Below are 21,267 nucleotides of genomic sequence, written 5' to 3' on the forward strand. Positions count from 1 at the left end.
CAGTCGTCCGCAGGTCGCTTTGTTGGTGTCTTTCCTTTCTCCAGATCAATCACAGCTTTGAGCACATCAGTCATTTGCTGTGGAATCAGACACTTTGTTTCTTTTGCTGTCGCTACAGTCAGTGGGACAGCTTTCCAATCATGAGACATTTGCAGACAAATCCAGCAGCTCGTCGATATCTCCAGTTCTTCCTTTTGCAACATCGCCAGAGCCCAGGCCTTGTTCCCTTGACAACTCATCATGGCCTTCTGCACTTCAGGATTCGCTTGACCTTTTCTTATGTCTCCGTTTCCCATCCAAGCCATCTCTTCCTCTGTCTCTCATTCAAGCTCAGGTGCCTTAAAATGTCTTGTCGTCGTTGCTGGAGCTGCTTCAACTATAATTATGTCAATCATCTCATACCAGTCGGTTCCTTCTTTATCCAGTCCGCAGTAGTACCTGCCTTGATCAGAATTTCTTACTTGTCTCAGCTCTACTCGCATTCCATCCCTGTTGCTGCTGAGTCTGTGGTTCGTTTTCACTCTGAATCTTTCGTCGTTCCCCTTCTTGTAGTCATAGTAGTACGCTTTCACGTCACCCCACTGGTTCTCTGCAGACATAGAAAGGTGCATACTCTTCGCTGCGTCCCTCACAGTTCGGACAGTTTTTTTGGAACGGGTTGCAGTTGAAAGTCACATTCGTTCCTTCCTGAATCGTGATACGAACATAAATGCGCTTCTATTGAACCATTGGATGGTATCGTTTGGCACAGTTGTCTCAGTCCAGTTGGTGTGGTTTCCTGTTGATAACACTCTCAAGCCCTCGGTAAGGTGCAGTATCATCATACAAATTGTCACTGCCGGCAAAGTCATTATGCCCATACTCTTACCCAGACCACACATTACCTGCACTCTGAATGGGTGCCACGGTCTCGGACGCTCCCATTTCTTCCATTTGCTAGATCAGTACTGCAGCTGTGTGACCAGAATGCAAGTGGAGGAGTTCAGTCTTTGACGCACTCAGAGTTTTATCTGTTTTGCTGATTAACGGTGCCCAGCCAAATGCTGTTTCCACAACTAGGGCTGCCTGCCTCTTCTTCTTGTATCTGGCTCCTCTTAAACACACACAGCTAGAATGCAGGGGTCTGTTGTTAATATTCTTGAATTATTTTCAGTTCGTACCTCTTCACAATGATTACTGCTTGTGACCACACGATGGGGTCCACTCTGCACACAGGCCATGTTATTCTCTGTGGTTGGCCTTGCTCTTCCACTGATAGTGGTACTTGGTGTTCAAACTTGATCTCGGCGTTTATTGACATTCACTCGGAACAATCTCTTCCTGTTGCTGATTATCCTGCGATGTGCGCGGAACTTTCCTGCAATGGTTGGCATGAACCCACGTAGCTCTCTCTGCGACCTTTACTGCCGTGTGAGTCGTTAGTAGCACTTGGAATGGTGCCAGCCACCCTTTCGCCTCCCAGCTCTTTCTCATCAGGTCATGAATCACAACGAAATCGCCAGGCCTGATCTTATGCAGCTTTTCACCTGAACACAAACTTTGGACAACAAAGAAGACATTTCTTTGCAATAATTCAACATGTCATTCTCACACAGATCTGTTGATGGCAGCCTTTGTCTACCCCTTTCTATTCCCATGAATGGTGGTCTACCAAAGAGTATTTCAAATGGACTTAAATTTGTTTTGACTCTTTTTCTCATTCTGGTGTACATCAACACAATTGGGAGTGCGTTAACCCATGTGAGCCCAGTCTCCTCACAGCACTTAGCCAATTTGTTCTTGATTGTTTGATTCTCCCTCCACTTCTGGCGTGGTAACTGCAGTGTGTTCTCATGTCAATTCCCAAAAACTGACCCACCTGCTTTATTGCTTCATTGACAAAGTGTGTCCCATTGTCCGAGCTGATTTTCCTTTGAATTCCCCATCTCGGAACAATCTCAGTTAAAAGAGCCTTCGCTACTGCTGCCGAGTCTTGTTTCGAGGTTGGGAAGGCCTCAACCCATTTGGACCACATGTCAACCATCACCAGGCAGTATTTCTGTTTCCCACAAGGGGTTAACTCGATAAAATCCATCATCAGATACTTAAAAGGCCCCCTGATGGTGGTTGAGATACTATAGGTGTTTTTATTCCTCTTGCCACGTTATGTGTGTTACAAATGACACATCTTTTGCAAAAATTTTCAGCAAACCACAATTCTTTCATTTTCGCAACCATCCCCGCTTTTGATACATGGTCTAACCCATGTATCAACTTTCCATAATGAGGAAAGAAGTGTTTGGGTAAACAAAGCATGCCATCACAGCTCATCCACATATTCTCCTTAGAGCTACAGCCAGCTGCCTTCCATCGGGTTTTCTCCTTGCCTGTGGAAAAAGTTTGCATGCTCTGTAAACAAGAACAAATGTTGAGGTTATTGTCAGATATCAAAGCACACGTAGTCTCTTTTGTCTCCATCGCTGCCGCGGCCTTCGCTGCCGCGTCGGCTCGTGCGTTTCCTGTTGAGACTGAACTGTTATCATTAGTGTGCGCTGCGCATTTGCAAATCACGACCTTGTCTGGTAAAAGAATGGCCTCCAAAAGCTCAGACACAAGAGACGCATTTAATATTGGTTGACCATCTGACTTCAGAAATTTTCTGTGCTTCCATAAAGCACCAAAATCGTGTGTTACCCCAAAGGCATAAATTAAATCTGTGTAAATCGTCACACATTTGTCTGCCATAAGTTTACATGCTTCTGTTAAAGCAACCAGTTCAGCTGCCTGAGCTGAATAATTTGATGGCAGTTTGCCAGATGTCACAACCTCAAATTCAGTGGTTATTGCGTAACCAACCTTATTCTTTCCTGTTTGTGGATCTTTGGAAGCCGACCCATCCACAAAGAGGATATTGTCACAATTGTCTAATGGCATGTCTAATAGATCTGGAAGCGGTGTACATACCTGTTTAAGCGCCGACAGACAACAGTGAGGTCCCTCGCCATCCTCCTCTGTGGGGAGAAGTGTGGCAGGGATTCACAGTTGTGCATCTTTTAACAGTTATGTTTGGCATGCCCAATAAAATTGTGTGGTACCTCAGCCATCTGGCTGTAGATAAATGTGACGTTCTCTGCTCTTGCAAATCGTGGAAACTGCGTGTGGAACCCTCAAAGTTAAATCAGAATACCCCACAAATTCCCTGGATGCCAGTTCAGCAGCTGCCACAGCCCTCAAATAGTGTGGTAGCCCTGCTGCTACTGCATAAAGTTTGGTTGTAATATATGCCACAGGTCGCAGTCTGTCTCCATGAGTCTGCAAAAGAACAGAAGTCATAAACCCATTTTTCTCATCAGTCATCTGAATAAACGGTTTGTTTACATCTGGCAGGCCCAAAGTGGGAGCCAGAGCCATTTGCACTTTCGTGTTTGCAAATGCCTCTTCGGCTTCGCTTGTCCAAACAAGCTTGTCACATGACCTCAGCCCTTTCCCTGTCATCAGGGCTCGCAAAGGCTGTTCAAGAATGTTATAATTAGGAATAAATGTACGACAATAAGCACACATTCCTAAAAATGACAGTAATTGTTTTTTCGTAATTGGTTTTGGCATATCTTTTATGGCCTGTACCCGTTTGTCACAGATGGATTTACTGTTTGGTCTGATGACATGTCCCAGAAACTTTATTTCCTGTTTCACAAACTTTCCTGTTATGAAAAAACAACGGGAGTGGTGGTGGCGTAGTGGCTAAAGCACAGGGCTGTTAATCAGAAGGTCACAGGTTCTAACCTCATGGCCACCACCATTGTGTCCTTGAGCAAGGCACTTAACTCCAGGTTGCTCCAGGGGGATTGTCCCTGTAATAATTGCACTGTAAGTCGCTTTGGATAAAAGCGTCTGCCAAATGCATAAATGTAAATGTAAATGTAAAACTGCAATTTCGAAAGACTGACTTTGTGTCCCTCCTGTTCTAAGTGCTTCAAGAGAGACACAGAGTCCGTCACACACGTAGCTTCATCATATGCACAGATCAACAAATCATCCACATACTGCAACAAAGCCGTTCCAGCTGTCAGTGTTAGGGGTTCAAGGCTTCTTCGAAGCGCTTCATTATAGATCGTTGGGGATTCAGTGTACCCCTGGCACAACCGTGTGAACGTATAACCCTTATTGTCAAAATCAAACGCAAACCAAAACTGACTCTTTTGGTCCACTGGGACGCTATAGAAAGCATTAGCCAAATCCACCACAGTAAAATACATTGCATTTTGCGGAATTTGTGACAAAATTGTGTAAGGGTTTGATACACGTGCCGCCCTAGCAATGACAGCTGAATTTACGGCCTGAAGATCTTGCACAAATCGGCACTCACTTGGTGAATTCTTATCTCTTATTTCCTTCACTGGGAAGATTGGAGTGCGAACTGGAGAATCATGACATGGTATAATCATGCTCTCCTTCAACAAGGAGTCAAAAACTGGCATAATACCCTGCAATGCCTCCTCTTTTAGGGGGCATTGCGCTTGACACGGTCTGTAATCAGGTTTTGGTTTGACTATAACCGGTTCACATCCTTTGATCATCATATTTGTGTTTAACCCATAACCTAGGAGGTACTTCTGTCAGAGCCGGGTGAATGTCTGTGACAAAAGTAGCCCCCCTTCCATGTTTCTCCACCGCACTCTCCACAATAGCAGTTAAAGTTCTCTGTACCTCGATCTCAAAATCACATTTTGATATAAATGCTCTTACACTTTTGCTGTGTTTCACTCCTATACTAATCTGTTGCTTTTATGCATTCTCTCACAAAGGGGCCCAAATCTGCTCACAGCTGCTCTTTGGCCTTGATCACTGATTAGGGTGCCTCAGTGTTCCCTGCTATCAAAATAGAACTGCATTTGTTTTTCTGTCAGGCAAGCTGAGTGCACACACACACATTTTCTGCCCAGAAAATCTTGTAAAATTTCACACTCTCATTTTCTGCCCAGTAAATCTTATCAAATTTCACACTCTCATTTTCTGCCAGTTAAACCACCATTTTCAGTTAAACCACCCCTCCTCAGATTATGGTTCACGTTCAATTACGACATGTGACGTGCAATGCAATTGGTTAGGCGTCATATTTTCTGTGTTAAATGACATTGTTCGATCTTTTGCCAATTTCAAGATCATTTTTGCACAATCATCATTTTTCACACGCCATTCATAAGCCCACTGCGGTTCAAATTTAGAACAACATATTTGTGGTTCTTCTTCAATGCTAATTCCAAAGGAAGTAAGGGTCAAATTTAATTCACACATTAAATCTCTGGCCATTAGAGGTGACCGGACAAGCTGGTGAACACAAAAACGCATGTTTAAATGTTCTCCCCTTCTCCTTTGACTCATACTCTAAGGGCACTGTGAATTTTTCAGAAATCAAATGGCCCTAGGCCAAAGTGCTCTTTATGCACTGAACCTGTCAATTTTGGGACACATGGCAAGTCACATGATCGTATCATAGAATGGCCAGACCCAGAATCTACCAAAAAGTTTACTAATGCCCCATTATCTAACATTTGATATCTCTGCATTTGTAAAAACCCTGAACTTTTGCACATTCTCAAACATTCATCCGAAACATTATCACATAAAACTTCATCAGTCACACTGAAAGATTTGCAAGCATTGTCTTCATTGCAGAGAGCAGTATGTAAATCAGTGTGTGTGTGTGTGTGTGGGTAAAGAAATGTTCACTTCCCTGTCTTGTAGCAGCTGATCACCCTGTTTCCGGCCCCCACCTTCGCTACTCTCCGCTCTCTGCTCTGCTTCAGTCTGCTTTTTTCATCCCCGGACAGTCTGTAGCCCAATGTCCCTCCTGCTTACACAGCCTGCATCTCTTGCATTCTCTGAATACATGGTCGTCAGTCTTACACAAGCCGCAACTCCATCTTCACTGGTTTCCGTAGACTTTCTTCTTTCTGTCGGCCCACTTCTGCTGTGGTTTCGATGTGCTGACATTAGACTGCAGTCGCCAGCTGAAGATCTCTCCCTTCGCCTTGACTTTGTCTTTCTTTGTCAGCAGCTGTTGCTCTGCGTGTACAGCGTGTGCCAGTGTGGAGGTCAATCGCCTGCTCCATTCAATGTAACTTGCTTTCACTGCTTGTGCGATCTCAGGTCTCAGGGAAAAGTTAATTCAGGTCTCCTCCACTGAGGGTGTCGGGCGCTTGTGGTGCTTGTCTTCTGGGCGGAGAGCAGTCGAGGTCAGGGTTCAGTTTCAGGGCTTTCAGCTCTGCCACGGGATAGTGATGTTTGTATGCTGGTGGCACCGGCACAATTGTCGTTGCATGTGGGAAAACACAAACATACTTTTCAAAAAAATAAATAAATAAAAATGTTCTGGTGGTGCTGACACAAAAACAGATCTTTCACACATTTATTTTAGTTTTTTTACTTCAATTTTCAATCCTACATGCTAATTCTTTCTGCATTTGCTTTTGTTCTCTTCTGTCTGCTTCCTTAAAGCAACAGCCCACTGTCTGTTCACATTCTTACACACAAGTTGAACGCAGCCACAACTCTGTTTCGTGCGCTGCCCTGTCCCACTGATTCTCCTATGGTTTTTTTCCTCATTTGTCAGAAAACCGGTGTATCTCACTTTGAGATTTCCCCATAATGGCTGTTTCTGTTTCTCTGTGGGTTACTGTTCGACGCACGACGCACGTCTTATCATCTGTCGGACGTCTCCAACAGATCTGATTTTTAACCCAAGATCAGCTAAGGGTGCACTCCCTAGTGCTTTGTTAATTACAATTTGCTCAAAATCTTCGATTTCGGCGCTATCGCGCGTTGACAATGTAAGACATGTTTTCGATCGCTCTCAGAGAAGGTAACAGATTTGTTCGTGTATTGAACAGCACAATCACTTTTTTTGTGTTATATAACTTAAAACTAACTTCCTAAACCCTGGTACTATTCTCACACTGATTATAAGTGTAAATATGACTTCATCTCGGTCAAAAGGCAACGCGGGTAAAGGAGGCCGCAACAAAGCCCCGCTCTCCTCAGGTGACGCTGACGGGTCCACGGTGAACGTTGGCCCCGCGGATGATTCACACGGGAGTCTCACTTGTCTTCAGTCAATGTTGGACTCTGTTAAGAATGAGATCTGTCAGAAAATTGACTCATTATCTACTGATTAACGCTCTGAGATTACTACAGTGCGATCAGACGTTAAAGGCTGGATGGAACCTTTGCAACAGATGGTCGAAGCCAACACTAGTACCATAAAAGAACTGGAGCATTCTTCGTCTGATCATAGCGATCGCCTAACGGAACTTGAGAATTTGATAACGTCGCTCAGTGATCGAGTAACTCATCTTGATGCTAAGTGCGAGGATTTGGAGGGGCGTTCCAGGAGAAACAATCTTCGTCTGGTGGGTCTTCCCAAGGGCTGCGAGGGCTCGCGTCCCACTGAATATGTGGCCCAATTTTTGCAGGAGATTTTGCAACTCCAGGATAAACCCTTGCTGGATCGTGCACACCGTACACTCCGTGAAAAACCAAAGAAAGGACAACCTCCACGCCCTCTTGTCATCAGAGTGCATTACTTTCATGTGCGTACTGAGATTCTTCAAAGGGCCGCGGATCTCTCCCCTCTCAATCACAACAGAAAAAGGTTGTCCATTTTCGCGGACTACACTACTGCTGTGGCTAAGAAGCGGGCTTCTTTCGGAGATGTTAAACGCGTTCTCCATTCATGTCCTGGAGTCAAGTTTGGTTTGCTTTTCCCTGCGGTGCTGAGGATCACGCTACCTGATGGAGTTTCGCACAAGTTTACGGAACCATCTGCTGCACTAAACTTCGTTCGCAGAAATGTGAAGCCTGCGGATGCTTCAGGTAATGATAAATAATTTACAGATGAGGGCAAAGTACTGGCCTAAGCAACATGGATGGATATTATTATGTTTATTTACGATATTGGCTGGCCCTTCATTATTGAGAACTCGTGACTACAAAGTGTACCGTTAGGAGTTAACGTACATCTTAATTGAGCATCATGGTCCCTCCACTATCATCATATTGAACTATCCTATGCTGATGTATGGGACTGGTTACGATTTCATTACTGCTGTTCTGTTCACTGATATTTTTATTTTTCATACCTTAAAATTCTGTTACCTTTTTCGAGGCAATATTACTTGAGTTGTGTTAGTTAACGCTAGTGTTGTCACAGAGTGTCTATATAAGGGTTAATGTTAAGGAGGGTTGTATCTGTGTCTCGTTTGGGGAGATGCTTTTTCCTTTTTCCGTTTTTTTTTTTTCTCTTTTTTTTTTTTTCTTTTTGACACTTGCAGTGTTTTGCCAGATGTTTTTTTAAAAAAAATTTTTTTTATCTTTTATCAATATTACTTGTACACTTGATCTAATACTTTCCCTTTAAACATGTCACAGTCTAAGACAGGGTACAGAGCAGGAGGCAACAACTTAAGGTTTGTTAGTTGGAACTGCAAAGGGGTAAACGAACCAGTGAAACGTAGTAAGGTGCTACATCATCTTCATCATTTGGGGGCACATATTGTTTATCTCCAAGAGACTCATCTCAAAACGAAAGACCGTCAGCTATTAAAAAGAAGATGGGTAGGCCAAGTTTATCATTCCACATTCCAGGGTAAAGCCAGAGGGACAGCAATCCTTATACATAAATCAGTGCCCTTTGTATGTTTAGATGTTAAAACGGATCCTAATGGCAGGTTTGTCATCGTCTCAGGGAGAATTGGTAACACAGCACTTCTTTTAGTTAACATTTACGCCCCTAATTGGGATGACGACAAATTCTTTAGACGTTTATTTTCCTCATTGCCCGACACTTCTTCACATTCTATTATTTTGGGAGGGGACTTCAACTGTTGGCTTAATCCTGACCTTGATCGTTCTTCTCTCAGACGTAATTCACCCTCAAAATCTGCTCGGGTAATTCAGTCTTTTATGGAAGAATTTGCCGTTTCTGACCCATGGCGTTTCTTTAATCCATGTGGTAAAGCATTTTCTTTCTTTTCCCATGTTCATCAAACATTTACACGCATTGATTATTTTTTAATAGATAATAGACTTATCCAGTCAGTGGAATCGTGCAGCTATAATGCTATTGTAATATCGGACCATGCACCAATTACCATGAATATTTACGTTGAGGGGCTCAATGGTACGCGCCCACCATGGCGATTCAACACCCGTATGCTATCAGAAAACAGTTTTGTGGAATTTGTCTCCCATCGAATAGATTTTTTCATATCCACGAATAGCAGTCCGGAGATATCTGCATCTCTTTTTTGGGAAGCCCTGAAGGCATTTCTTAGGGGGGAAATCATTTCATATACTTCCCATAAGGCAAGGTTAAACAAAAAGAGGCGTTCTGAGATAACGCAGAAAATAACTAAATTAGATAATACATATGCAGTTACCCCATCTCCAGATATTTATAAGGAACGCCAATCATTACAGGCAGAGTTTAATATACTCTCAACAAGTTATGTAGAGAATTTACTGCTCAGAACTAGGTCTAGGTATTATGAAGAGGGTGACAAAGCGGGTCGACTGCTGGCTCTCCAACTGCGGCAGGAATCAATTTCCCACCTTATTTCCCAGATTAAAACACCTTCAGGGACAACAACAGATCCCATATTAATTAACAATCATTTTAAAGATTATTATACTTCCCTTTATACATCTGAGCAAACTGCCAACCTCTCTGACTTTGATCATTTTTTTAGTACCCTCAGTATCCCTACAGTTGATTCTAATTTTGTTGATCAGCTGGAAGTACCCATCACTATAGACGAGCTTGCTAAAACGGCTTCCTCGATGCAAAGTGGTAAATGTCCTGGACCGGATGGATATCCAGTAGGGTTTTATAAGAAGTTTTTGTACAAATTGGCTCCTATATTATTAGACATGTACAACGAATCATTTAATTTATCAAAACTCCCTCAAACCCTTAATCAGGCCTCGATCTCCCTGATCCTAAAGGGAGGTAAAGATCCTCTGGACTGCTCTTCATATCGTCCTATTAGTTTACTTAATGTGGATTTTAAACTCTTATCAAAATTATTGGCGGTGCGTCTGGAATCTACATTGCCTTCAATCATATCTTCAGACCAGACTGGCTTTATTAAGGGTAGACATTCCTTTTTTAATATAAGGCGTTTATGTAATGTTGTTTATAACTCCTCAACCCATTCTATCCCAGAAGCTGTCCTGTCATTAGATGCTGAGAAAGCATTTGACCAGGTAGAATGGGGATATCTTTTCTATACATTAAAGAAATTTGGTTTTGGTGAGAATTTTATTTCATGGGTGAAGTTGCTGTATTCTGCTCCCCAGGCCTCAGTTAGGACTAATAATACTCGTTCAGAATACTTTAATCTTTACCGTTCCACCCGCCAAGGATGCCCTCTAGGCCCACTTCTTTTTGCTATTGCCATTGAGCCTCTTTCCGTTGCTTTAAAATCTGACCCATCAATAAAAGGAATAACAAGATTAGGTATTGAACAGAAGGTCTCATTGTACGCAGATGATCATCTTCTTTATATCTCTGATTTTCCTGTGTCAGTACCTGCGGTTCTTAACAATTTAAAATTATTTGGTTTTATTTCTGGTTAGAAGCTAAATTTAGGCAAAAGTGAGTTTTTCCCATTGAATGCAGTGGCCAAAAAATACCCTTTACAACATACTTTACCATTTAAAATTACACAGTGCAATTTTAAATATCTCGGGGTCTGTATAACCAATAGATTTCAAGATCTTTTTAAGCTTAATTTTGATAATCTACTGCTTCAGGTTCAGAAAGACTTGAACGATGGTCGGTACTTCCTATATCCGTAGCTGGTAGAATTAATTCTGTAAAAATTAATACCCTACCAAAGTTTATGTATTTGTTTCAGTGCATTCCCATTTTTCTCCCTCAATCATTTTTTCAGAGAATAGACAGGTCAGTCTCAGAGTTTATTTGGAATAAAAAGACTGCCAGAATTAGCAAAGCACTTCTTCAACGACCCAAATCTCCTGGGGGTATGGGCTTACCCAACTTTAGACACTATTACTGGTCAGCTAATTTCAGGGTCTTTCAGTACTGGTTAAACCAGGTCAAATCGCAGTGCTCACCCATGTGGCTTGCCATGGAAGCAATTTCATGTATTCCTACTACATTACCTGCCCTGTTATACTCCCCTATTAACAGTTCCTTTTCTCCCTATACAAAAAATGTAATTGTAAAAACTTCACTGCGAATCTGGAGACAGTTTAGGCTGTATTATGGATTACAAACATTCTCTATGTCTGCCCCTATAGCGTCAAACTTTTCTTTTCCACCATCAATGATGGACAAGACTTTCTCCCAGTGGGCAACATATGGCCTATCAATGTTTAAAGATTTATATATAGATGATGTTTTTGCATCCTTTCAACAGCTCGTGGACAAGTTTTCACTGCCCAGAAACAATTTTTTCTGATACTTGCAGGCTCGCAGTTTTATCCGTAATATGCACCCTCAATTTCCTAGTCTCCCCACTCCCACTTCCATAGATTTACTCCTTGAGCCAATATCTATTGGGAAAAGGATGATTTCTTTTTTTTATGACAAAATATGTTCGCTACATAGAAGCTCACTGGCATCTATAAAAACTCAGTGGGAGGAAGACTTATTAGAAGATATTTCAGATGAACTATGGGAGAGTATTTTATACAGGGTGCATTCCTCATCTGTGTGTGCCAAACATGGATGGATCCAATGCAAAATACTTCATCGTACTCATTGGACTAAGGTCAAACTCTCTAAAATTTATCCTGACATTGATCATATCTGTGACCATTGTCGTCAGGCTCCTGCAACCTTGGCACATATGTTTTGGTTCTGTCCAACCCTACATGGATATTGGACTGATATATTTGAGACAATGTCAGAGGTAGTTGAGACAGCATTTGAACCCGTGGCTATAACAGCACTGTTTGGTACACTTTCTTTGCCTGTTCACTGTTTACGGTACAAGGCAGATTTTGTGGCATTTGTGTCCCTCCTGGCTAGGCGTCGGATTTTACTGCATTGGAAATCATCTGCTCCACCTACTCATTCCATGTGGATTAGAGACGTTTTTCACTTTATTAAACTGGAAAAAATCAGATGCTCACTGAGGGGCTCTCTCAAGAACTTTTACAAAATGTGGGGTTCTCTCCTTGCATATATGGAAACATACACTCCCTGCATACTGGAACATAGTTAATAAGTGTACTCTCTACTAGTGTGCTTCCGCTCCTGTGATAACACTTTTATAACTGAATAATTTGGCTAAACATTTATCTTGGTTGGCAGTTTTTTTTTTTTTGTTTTTTTTTTGTCATTTTCTTTTCTTCTTTTTTTCGGTTTTCTTGGGGTGGGGGGTGGTTGAGGGGCAATTTTTGCATATTTGGTACTTTATTAGGTATATTTGTACATTCTTATTTGGGGTCAACATCTGTTCCCTTTATGTTAGGTAGGTCCTGGATCCCTGCCTATGTTCTGAACCTACCCCCTTTTTTTTTTCTCTACACATATGTTAAATTGTACAACTTTGTTACGGAATGTTTGGAATTTTGTAATATGTGGAGAAACTTATAAATAAAGTGAGGAAAAAAAAAAATCTTCGATTTCAGCTAACCTAATTAAACAATTTCTGGGAGAACTCAGTCTCCGTTAGAAAACCTCTTGACCTATCAGGTCTCAGTCTTTGTTCGAGAACCACTTGCACTCGGACCACACAAAAAACAGTCTCAGCCAATATGGTTCACTCACTTTCATACCAAAAGAAAATAAATTAGTCGTCCCTTACCAGAGATATTTGGGTTGCCACGGGTTCGTTTTCATTTGATTCCAGTGGAGTTTCTCCTGGTGCGGTCGGCCCCTCTCTCTTACAACTTATGAGGTAGAGCTGGAACTTCTCAGTCCAGGTGGCCAAACACCGTCCGCACTCAGGTCCAGAAGGCACTTCCAAGGAATCCCACTATTCTGACACCAAATTGTTGTAGCAAAAAATTATCAACCAACCATTATCACTGCATAAGAGACACTCTGACTCAAACAGTCTTTTAAAATTATTTATTCTTGCAAGAAGGACCCGGTCATTACACAGGAGTTAATCTGTGCCGTGAGTGGGACCCAGAAAGGGAGGGCTGACTTGTATTTTATACTCTTTTATCTCAAGGTTTTCTGACAGAAGCAGATCCTCCCCTTCTCCACAAAAATACAGCATTTTCTCCCATTATTTTCTCTCTCATCAAATGTCACAGCTAATCAAACCAGAAATAAAAAAAAAATTCAGATTCTATATTTCTCAAACTGCTTTAGTTTTAAAGGAAGCTACTTGGTGAGTTTTTCACTCACAGTAACAATAGATTTGATCTAAATGTATCTAAACACTGATTCTTGACAAAACATTAAAATATTTGTTTTTATTTTTTAATTTTTTAATTAATTTGAAATGGATATATTTGTAAAGGTTTCAGCTAATGAACCATGTAAGGGAACCGGTTTATATAAAAACACTTTTTTCAACTCAGTCAGTCACACTAAAAGCATGTTATTTTAATTTGATCATCCAACAATTATCTAATAGTGTTCAGAAAATGAGTGAAGTGATAAAATATATTTTATATATATATATATATTTAAAAAAATTAAACCACACCATACTTACAGAATTTGTGGTGACAATTGAATATTTTTCCATTTTAACCGTGTGTTGTAAACTGGAGCCAGTTGAAGCTGCCTCCAAAACCTAAACTAAAATGACCAAATGTATCATCCAATTCTAATAGAAATTGTTATAATGGAAATGACAGACTTGACATGTTGAAGGAATGCACAGATCCAAGAGACTTGAACATTGTTTGTTTAAAATATAAAAAAATATCAAACTTACAGACCACGTGTCCTACTGTTGCATCCACCATGAGCAGGAAGTGTGAAAGAGGTCCTCAGAGTTATAGCTGACCATGACATTGTTGACGCAAACTTTGATAGGCGATTATTTTATTTTATGTATTGTTTGATATTTTACAGGTCCATACCTTTCATTTGATATTTATTGTTATGAGTTTGTTGCATTTTAAAACACTATTTTTGCCAGTTTAACATTGTGATCTCTTGCTGAGGTGAGACCATGTAGATACAAAAATTATAATGAAATTATAAAAAAAATACAAGTAATGACTGCCCTGCGTATACACATTTCCTTTAGACTTAACTGTTTCAGTATTTTTGTTATTATGAATTTCTTGATTTTTAACATAAAGTTTCCATTCCAATTCAATTACTTTGAATAACTTTAAGATAGAATTATAATAATTAATTGATTGTTGATTAATTGATTCATTAAATTTAATAAACTGATAAACTGAAAATAATAAATTGAATAACTAGTGAAACTTTTACTACATTTTGAAACCTGGCATTTGGATTTCAGTAGTGGCAATATTAATTTCAGATCTGTTTTGTGATTGATACTAGTAAGAATGCCATTAACAATATCTTTAATTACTCTTTAATTTATTGGTATCCATTTAAAGAGTTGTGAAAAAAACTAATCTTAGGTTGAAATAAATGTACAGATATCAAAAATGATTATTTTACTAGTAAGTATTATATAAGCAATTATGAATCTGTAAATGTGTTTTCAGCTGAAGTGAATGACAGATTTCTGCTGGTGTAAATGCAATACTGTTAATAATACTGTTAAGACTGTTAATATGTTTTTAATAGTTGAAATAAAAAATGTTATAGTCAAGAATTGGTATTTTTGTGAGTAAGGTTTTTTAATCAAGTATTAACTTTTAATAGTGAACCTAATGACATTTTCACTTGTAGTAATTTCATTGCTGATTGTACTGATTGGGCTGTGAGGATGCACAAGACAATACGGGTTGAAAAACACTGTTTTAGAAGTACAGTAACTGTCCAGAGAAAATGAATTGGTACACAGGTCAGACTGTAAACTAACCTCCCAAACTAGCATGTCACACATTTCTGCCATTACCTGGTTGAGGTTTCACTCCAGCTTAAAACAAACACACAGGATCCAGTGACGGCAACTCTAGTGTTACACATGCTGAAATCAGACAAGATCACATGTCATCTACAGGAAGCAGAGATGCTAGATTATTCTAACTTGGTATAAAACTCTGGATAATTTATACCAAGTGACTTGGAATAAAACTCACCTTCTTGATCTTTACATGTGATTTATTTGTATGGGAGATGCAGACTGTAAAATTGAAAATAAAAGCAGTGTTTTAAAGAAAAACTTGTTTTAATTATAATGTTTTGGACAATAGCAATGCATAACTTTGCTGAGGTCTCTTGCTCTTTTAATTGTTAATAATCATTGTTAATGTTACTGTTGTCTTAAAGTAACAAAGCTTTGTGTATGATGATTTTAACAAATCGGTCATTATGTGACATGCTATACTCTAATATTATAATATCTCAAATGATTTTAAACAGTATTTTGCTGATTCTTTTATAATAAATATTCATGCAGCTTTTTGGAGCTCATATTAATTGAAAGGCTGGAGTATTTGTACTTTTAATAATTTATTAGCAGGACCATTTCAAATTAACTAGCGAAGACAAAATGACATTTCAAAATAGTGAAAAACTTAAAAGAAATGGTGATAAGTAACATACACGCTTTCTCGTGTTGAGTGCTATAACTTCAGGCACTTTCATGTCCCAGCGATTCATTTTTATTAAAACAAACTATTTCATCTTTTCATTTTGATAAATGGAGGTCACGTTTAAACTGACATGGAAACGTTTTACCAGACCTTCATCATTTATCTGTGACACATTTCAGGCCTTTTATAGATGAACAATGAAAATTTATTCTAAAAATACAAATGATTTCATGTTTATAACTATTACAGAGTGAAATAAACAGAAGCCATTTAAATATCTGTTTTTAACTATAAATAATGGAAAACTTCGACTGACCCATATTTCCACCACACCAAACTATTTTGCCCTAATAAAGTTTTTTCAAAAGTCAGTGTACTTGGTGAAGAGCATGCTGGAGATGAAATAATCAAGAGAAATATCACTTGTGTGCAGAATATTTTTATAAATCAAGCTATAATTGTACCAAATTGCACCAAAAAAAAGTGTGAATATATGATTCAATTGTGTATTTAGGATATTTAAAATGTTAGCCATGCAATTAGTCCAAGCAAGACAAATTAGTTTTTTTATTAAAATTTTTTTTATTTACCATCAGCGGAATGTCCAGAATTTGAGATGTGCTGGACATGACACTGTTGGAGTGAGAAAAATGTTTTAATAAGACTTTATTTCTAGAAGTCCACAGATCTAAAAGTGCCCAAAGTTGAAGAAACACTCTTATATGTAACCTAAAATCTTGATGTCTTTGGATGCATAGACATCGATAACACATTAACTACCCATGTGCAGTATATGTATTGAAAAGTAAAGTTGGCTAATGCAAAAGGCACATTTGAACGAGTCGTGGACATCTGTTGCCGTTTGTTAATGAAATGTACTCGTGTATCTTTGTTCAGGACTTTTCGAATGATGACACCAAACTGGAATATAATGTGGATGCCGAGAATGGGATTGTCATGGAGGGATATCTGTTCAAGAGAGCCAGTAATGCCTTCAAAACATGGAACAGGTCAGTGACATAAACAGAGGCCATACAATAGATGCCATTCATTGTCTCTAGTTTAGGTGTTTTTTGGACTTAAGAAATTTAAAATTCACACTATGCATCTAAACATTTTTTGATTAGCCACTGGCTGGTAAATGTTGAGATTTCACTCAGCTGTGATTGTGTGGTATAGTGGTGAAGAAGTTCAGCAGCTTGATCCTTTGATTTGTTTGATTTGACTCGTTCCTTTTAATGTGCATCCAAAACAAGAGCCATACAATCTTTTTGTCATTGAAAAATGTCTCTTTTAATATCCTTTCTGTTCAACAAAAACAATAGAAGCATTAAATTATAATCACACACAGCGCGGTTGCAGGAAAGAAGCTGTTTATATGCGCTGATCTGCTGCTATTCTTAAAGAGACAGTACCGTTTTAGCATTTGTTTCTACAGTTCAACTAATCAATGTAAATACTTGTAAATCTGTACACCTACTTATTCATGCGATTATCTAATCAGCCAATCATGTGTCAGCAGTACAATGCATAAAATCATTCAGATACGTGTCAGGAGCTTCAGTTAATGTTCGGTAATGTTCTGTAATGAGCTTCAGCCCATCTGGCACCAACAATCATGACACGGCCTAAATCACTGAGATCTATTTTCCCCCATTCTGATGGTTGATGTGAATGTTAACAGAAGCTCCTGACCCATATCTACATGATTTTATGCACTGCACTGCTGCCACACAATTGGCTGATTAGATAATTGAATGAATTTAGGTGTACAGGTGTACCTAATAAAGTGCTCGGTTAAAGTATGTATGTATGTATGTGTGTGTGTGTGTATATATATATATATATACACACACACACACACACACACACACATATATATATATATATATATACACACACACACACACACACACACACACACACATATACATACATACATACTTTAACCGAGCACTTTATTAGGTACACCTGTACACCTAAATTCATTCGATTATCTAATCAGCCAATGCAATGTATTATGTAATGTATGCAATTTTAAGACATTTATTTTTGGATCACATGGATTTGTACATTTAAAAAAAAGCTAAAATGTGAAAAATAAGATGGAAAAACTTTGTTTTTAATTTTTTTTAAAGTTGCATTAATATTTTCATAATGTACCAAGTTAGCTAAGCGAGTATTTCTCTCTATATCAATAACCAGCCCTAGTTTTGAACTAGGTGTCTGAAACCAACCAAAAAAGAAAATCTGTTCAAAGAAAAGTTTCTGAAGCCATACAATAGCTTGAGCGTAACAGAACAATCTAGCATCCATTTAAGCAACGGATTGTTGGTGTAATGCTCTAGAATCTTCTGAATATTCTGTATGAATCACACATTGAATATACATCTCACATCTCGGCAGTGTACAGCATTGAATGGGGCAGCTGTGGCTCAGTTGGTAGAGCATGTTGGTCACTAATCGCAACAGAGCTGCCATGCAAGGCGTTAGCCATTGGGAGCCACTTGAGGTTCAGTGTCTTGCCCAAGGACACTTTGGCATGTGGAGTCATGTGGGCAGGGAATCGAACTGCCAACCCTATGGGTGAATGAGATGCAGTGTAAAGCTCTTTGAATACCTCTAATCTTAAAAAGGCAGACCGTTTGTATCAGGTTTAGTCATTTGCCATGTATCGTTGCTAATTGCGGATTTTTGTTTGTTTTTTGTATTTCAGGCGATGGTTCTCAATTCAAAATAATCAGCTTGTGTATCAGAAAAAATTTAAGGTAAGCAAACTCATAACTAAACAAAATTAGTTTCTTTATCAAGTTGGGTTTTGTAGCAAGCAGATCTTTGTTTTGGTGTGTCTTTTCCAGGATAACCCTACTGTTGTGGTGGAAGACCTACGGTTATGCACCGTCAAACACTGCGAGGACATCGAACGCCGCTTCTGTTTCGAAGTTGTGTCTCCAACAAAGTGAGTCTAATCAAACAGTCTGATATTAAACATAATACCACAGCACTGTTGAGTGCTTGATTCTGATGGCTTGACAGAGGTTCCAAGGTCTTGATTAATCGAGTGCATTAGTGCCCGCCCAATTTTCAGCCGTCTTCATTCCAAAAGTATTTTCCTATACATTTTTCCAAAGAGATGTAATAAAGTCCTTCATAAAAGTGTTGAAAGCCATGAACCAAACCATTCAGCATGAGGTGAATTCCAGCATTACAGACTTTGATTTGAAGAAAACAGTATTGAAAATCTGACAAAAACACAAAGATTGTGAACACAAAGACGTCTTTCACAAGTGCATGAACTACTATACCTTGAAGCATTGCTAGTGATGTTAGTGATGTCTTTCACGTCTTTCACAAGTGCACGAACTACTATACCTTGAAGCATTGCTAGTGATGCTAGTGATGTCTTTCACAAGTGCACGAACTACTATACCTTGAAGCATTGCTAGTGATGTAATCAAATAAAAAATGAAGGCTAATTATAAAACTATTGATTCAGTATAAGCATAGAAACATTATATTTAAAGTGTATTGCTTAATATTAAGATATATACAAATAAATATGTAGTTTGAGGGTGTAGGTAGAGCGACTCGATAGCGTCATTCACAGTGCATCATGGGAGTGGGCGCACACCGCAGAGCTCTTTTGGTGTGCTTTGCTGACCACGATTCTCTGATTAGTGAATCTTTCTCTTCAGGATTATGGGTAGTGTAGTTTTTCACCAGAAATTAAACACAATTCTTTTAAAAAAAAAAGATGAAATAACATGGACTGAAGGCTTCAACAGAAGCTTACACCATCGGATAACAACCTCAGAGCTCACAGTGGGCCTGTCTTTAACCCTTTCATGCATGTCCTGACTAATTAAAAACATTTCACCTTAAACTTCACTGGGAGAACGATTATATATTATCAAACAATTAATAGGATTTTTAGATGTTTATAATGATTGATCGTGATAGATAAGATGCAATCGAGAACGCAATTGCCGGAATGTGATGGGAGGAAGGTGCCTGACGTTGTTGTGGGGCTGGGCTATATGGCCCAAAAATCATTTCTCTGTATTTTTAGGCTGAATGCCGATTGCCGGTTAGCAGCAGCAGCACAAAGTTTAACACTCTTCATACTGCAGTTTATGTTTGGTCCCTAAAAAATCCCACAATGCACTGTAAAAACCAGGGAGCATTGTTTCTCACTATGGGCGAATTCCAAATGGAAGTGAGCATCCCTATGCCCTACTCCCTCCGAAGGGCTGAGCCCTTGAAGTGGGAGCTCTGGAGGGAGCAGGGCACTCTTGTCTCATGTATGGCCGTTTGGAACATCCTTGATGAAGGGAGTAATGAAAGACATACAACCATTCCACTTTACCTTCACTTAAAGTTACCATTAACGTGATGCGGGTAATTGAGTCCTAAGTGTCCCAATGTTCAGTGGATCAGTACCCTCACCAGGGAGCTGATTGAGGCAATGGGTGAGTTTTCTTCGGCAATGTGGGCTGGCGTTATGTCTCCCTCCATGTTGGAGGAGAACTTGTGAGTGAGTGGGTCCGGGCGCAGAGGGAGATTGTGGGCGGGGTTGCACGGAGAGTGTGAGAGTGTAGGGGCAAACACTGGAACGGCTTTATGGAAGAAAGGGGTTATGTGACACATCATCAAACTATATTGTTATAAATGGTATTGTCTCATCCTATATCTCATTTGAAAATATAGCGATCTCTATATTCCGCGCAGCCCTACGTTCTTGGTAGGCCTTACAGGCGGCATATGGTTGGGATTTGGGTGGTGGCTGGGTTAGGGCATCTACTGCCTGTCAGGATCAAACCCAGGCACATTTCTACAATGATCTTATCGGGTAAGCATGTTGTCATGTTGATTACATTGCAATGCAGCATGGGATTCTGAGTTCATCAATCATAGATGGTTCTAAAACCTAGCCCTTCCACTGACGTGCACCAGACGTGGTGAGAATGAGAACGTGAGAAGGCTCGAGTGGACTGAATCGTTTATACATTCTTTGCATGATGTCAGAAAGCAGCGCTGCATCAAAGCAGTCACTTCCGACTTTAACGGCTTTAAACTTTATTTTGTGGTTATTTGAATGTTTCTAACAAAGAAATAAAGATATTGTGATGTTGAAAAGACTGTTTGAGCAGCTGATTCATTATGACAACTGCTTAAGTCCCTCTCTTCTGGCAAACAGCAGTGTGAATGCAGATCGTACCGGTTTATTCATATGCATCTGAACCCAGCCTAGTGTGATCACACTGTTTTGATCATACTTGTGAAAGGGTTGGATTGTAAGTGATTGTTAATCAATTCGCTCAAGGACAACTTCTGGAACAAGACTGTTGTGCTTTATTTTCTACAAGTAGTTCAAACTATTGTTTGGCTGTTTGGCTCTTCAAAGTGCAGTTTATTTAGACATTTGCAACAATTCAGGAAAGACACAGTGAAGTGATATGGAACCGTAATGTAACATCCTGAAACTTCTTTATATCTGCAGCAGGTATAGAAAATTCATTAACACCTTGGAGCATCTGTCAACCAATCAGAATAAAGCATTCAACCATGCTTTGTTATAAAATTAGCTTAATGGACCCTTTTCACAGGGTT

General features: G+C 39.5%; 1 protein-coding gene across 3 annotated transcripts in view; it reads left to right on the forward strand.

Annotated features, from left to right (window-relative positions):
- LOC127639594 (arf-GAP with coiled-coil, ANK repeat and PH domain-containing protein 2-like) overlaps positions 1-21,267 on the forward strand; it is a 139,330-nt gene that overhangs the window by 99,477 nt on the left and 18,586 nt on the right. For all 3 annotated transcript variants that reach the window (XR_007969983.1, XR_007969984.1, XM_052121700.1), the window contains 3 exons: positions 16,555-16,667; positions 18,374-18,425; positions 18,516-18,616. Coding sequence is in view for 1 of the 3 variants with exons in the window: in XM_052121700.1 (XP_051977660.1) it covers positions 16,555-16,667; positions 18,374-18,425; positions 18,516-18,616 (266 nt within the window). In the remaining 2 variants the exon portion in view is untranslated. The remainder of the gene's footprint in view (positions 1-16,554; positions 16,668-18,373; positions 18,426-18,515; positions 18,617-21,267) is intronic.

This window comes from Xyrauchen texanus, chromosome 48 (genome assembly GCF_025860055.1).
Source record: "Xyrauchen texanus isolate HMW12.3.18 chromosome 48, RBS_HiC_50CHRs, whole genome shotgun sequence".
Classification (NCBI taxonomy): Eukaryota; Metazoa; Chordata; class Actinopteri; order Cypriniformes; family Catostomidae; genus Xyrauchen; species Xyrauchen texanus.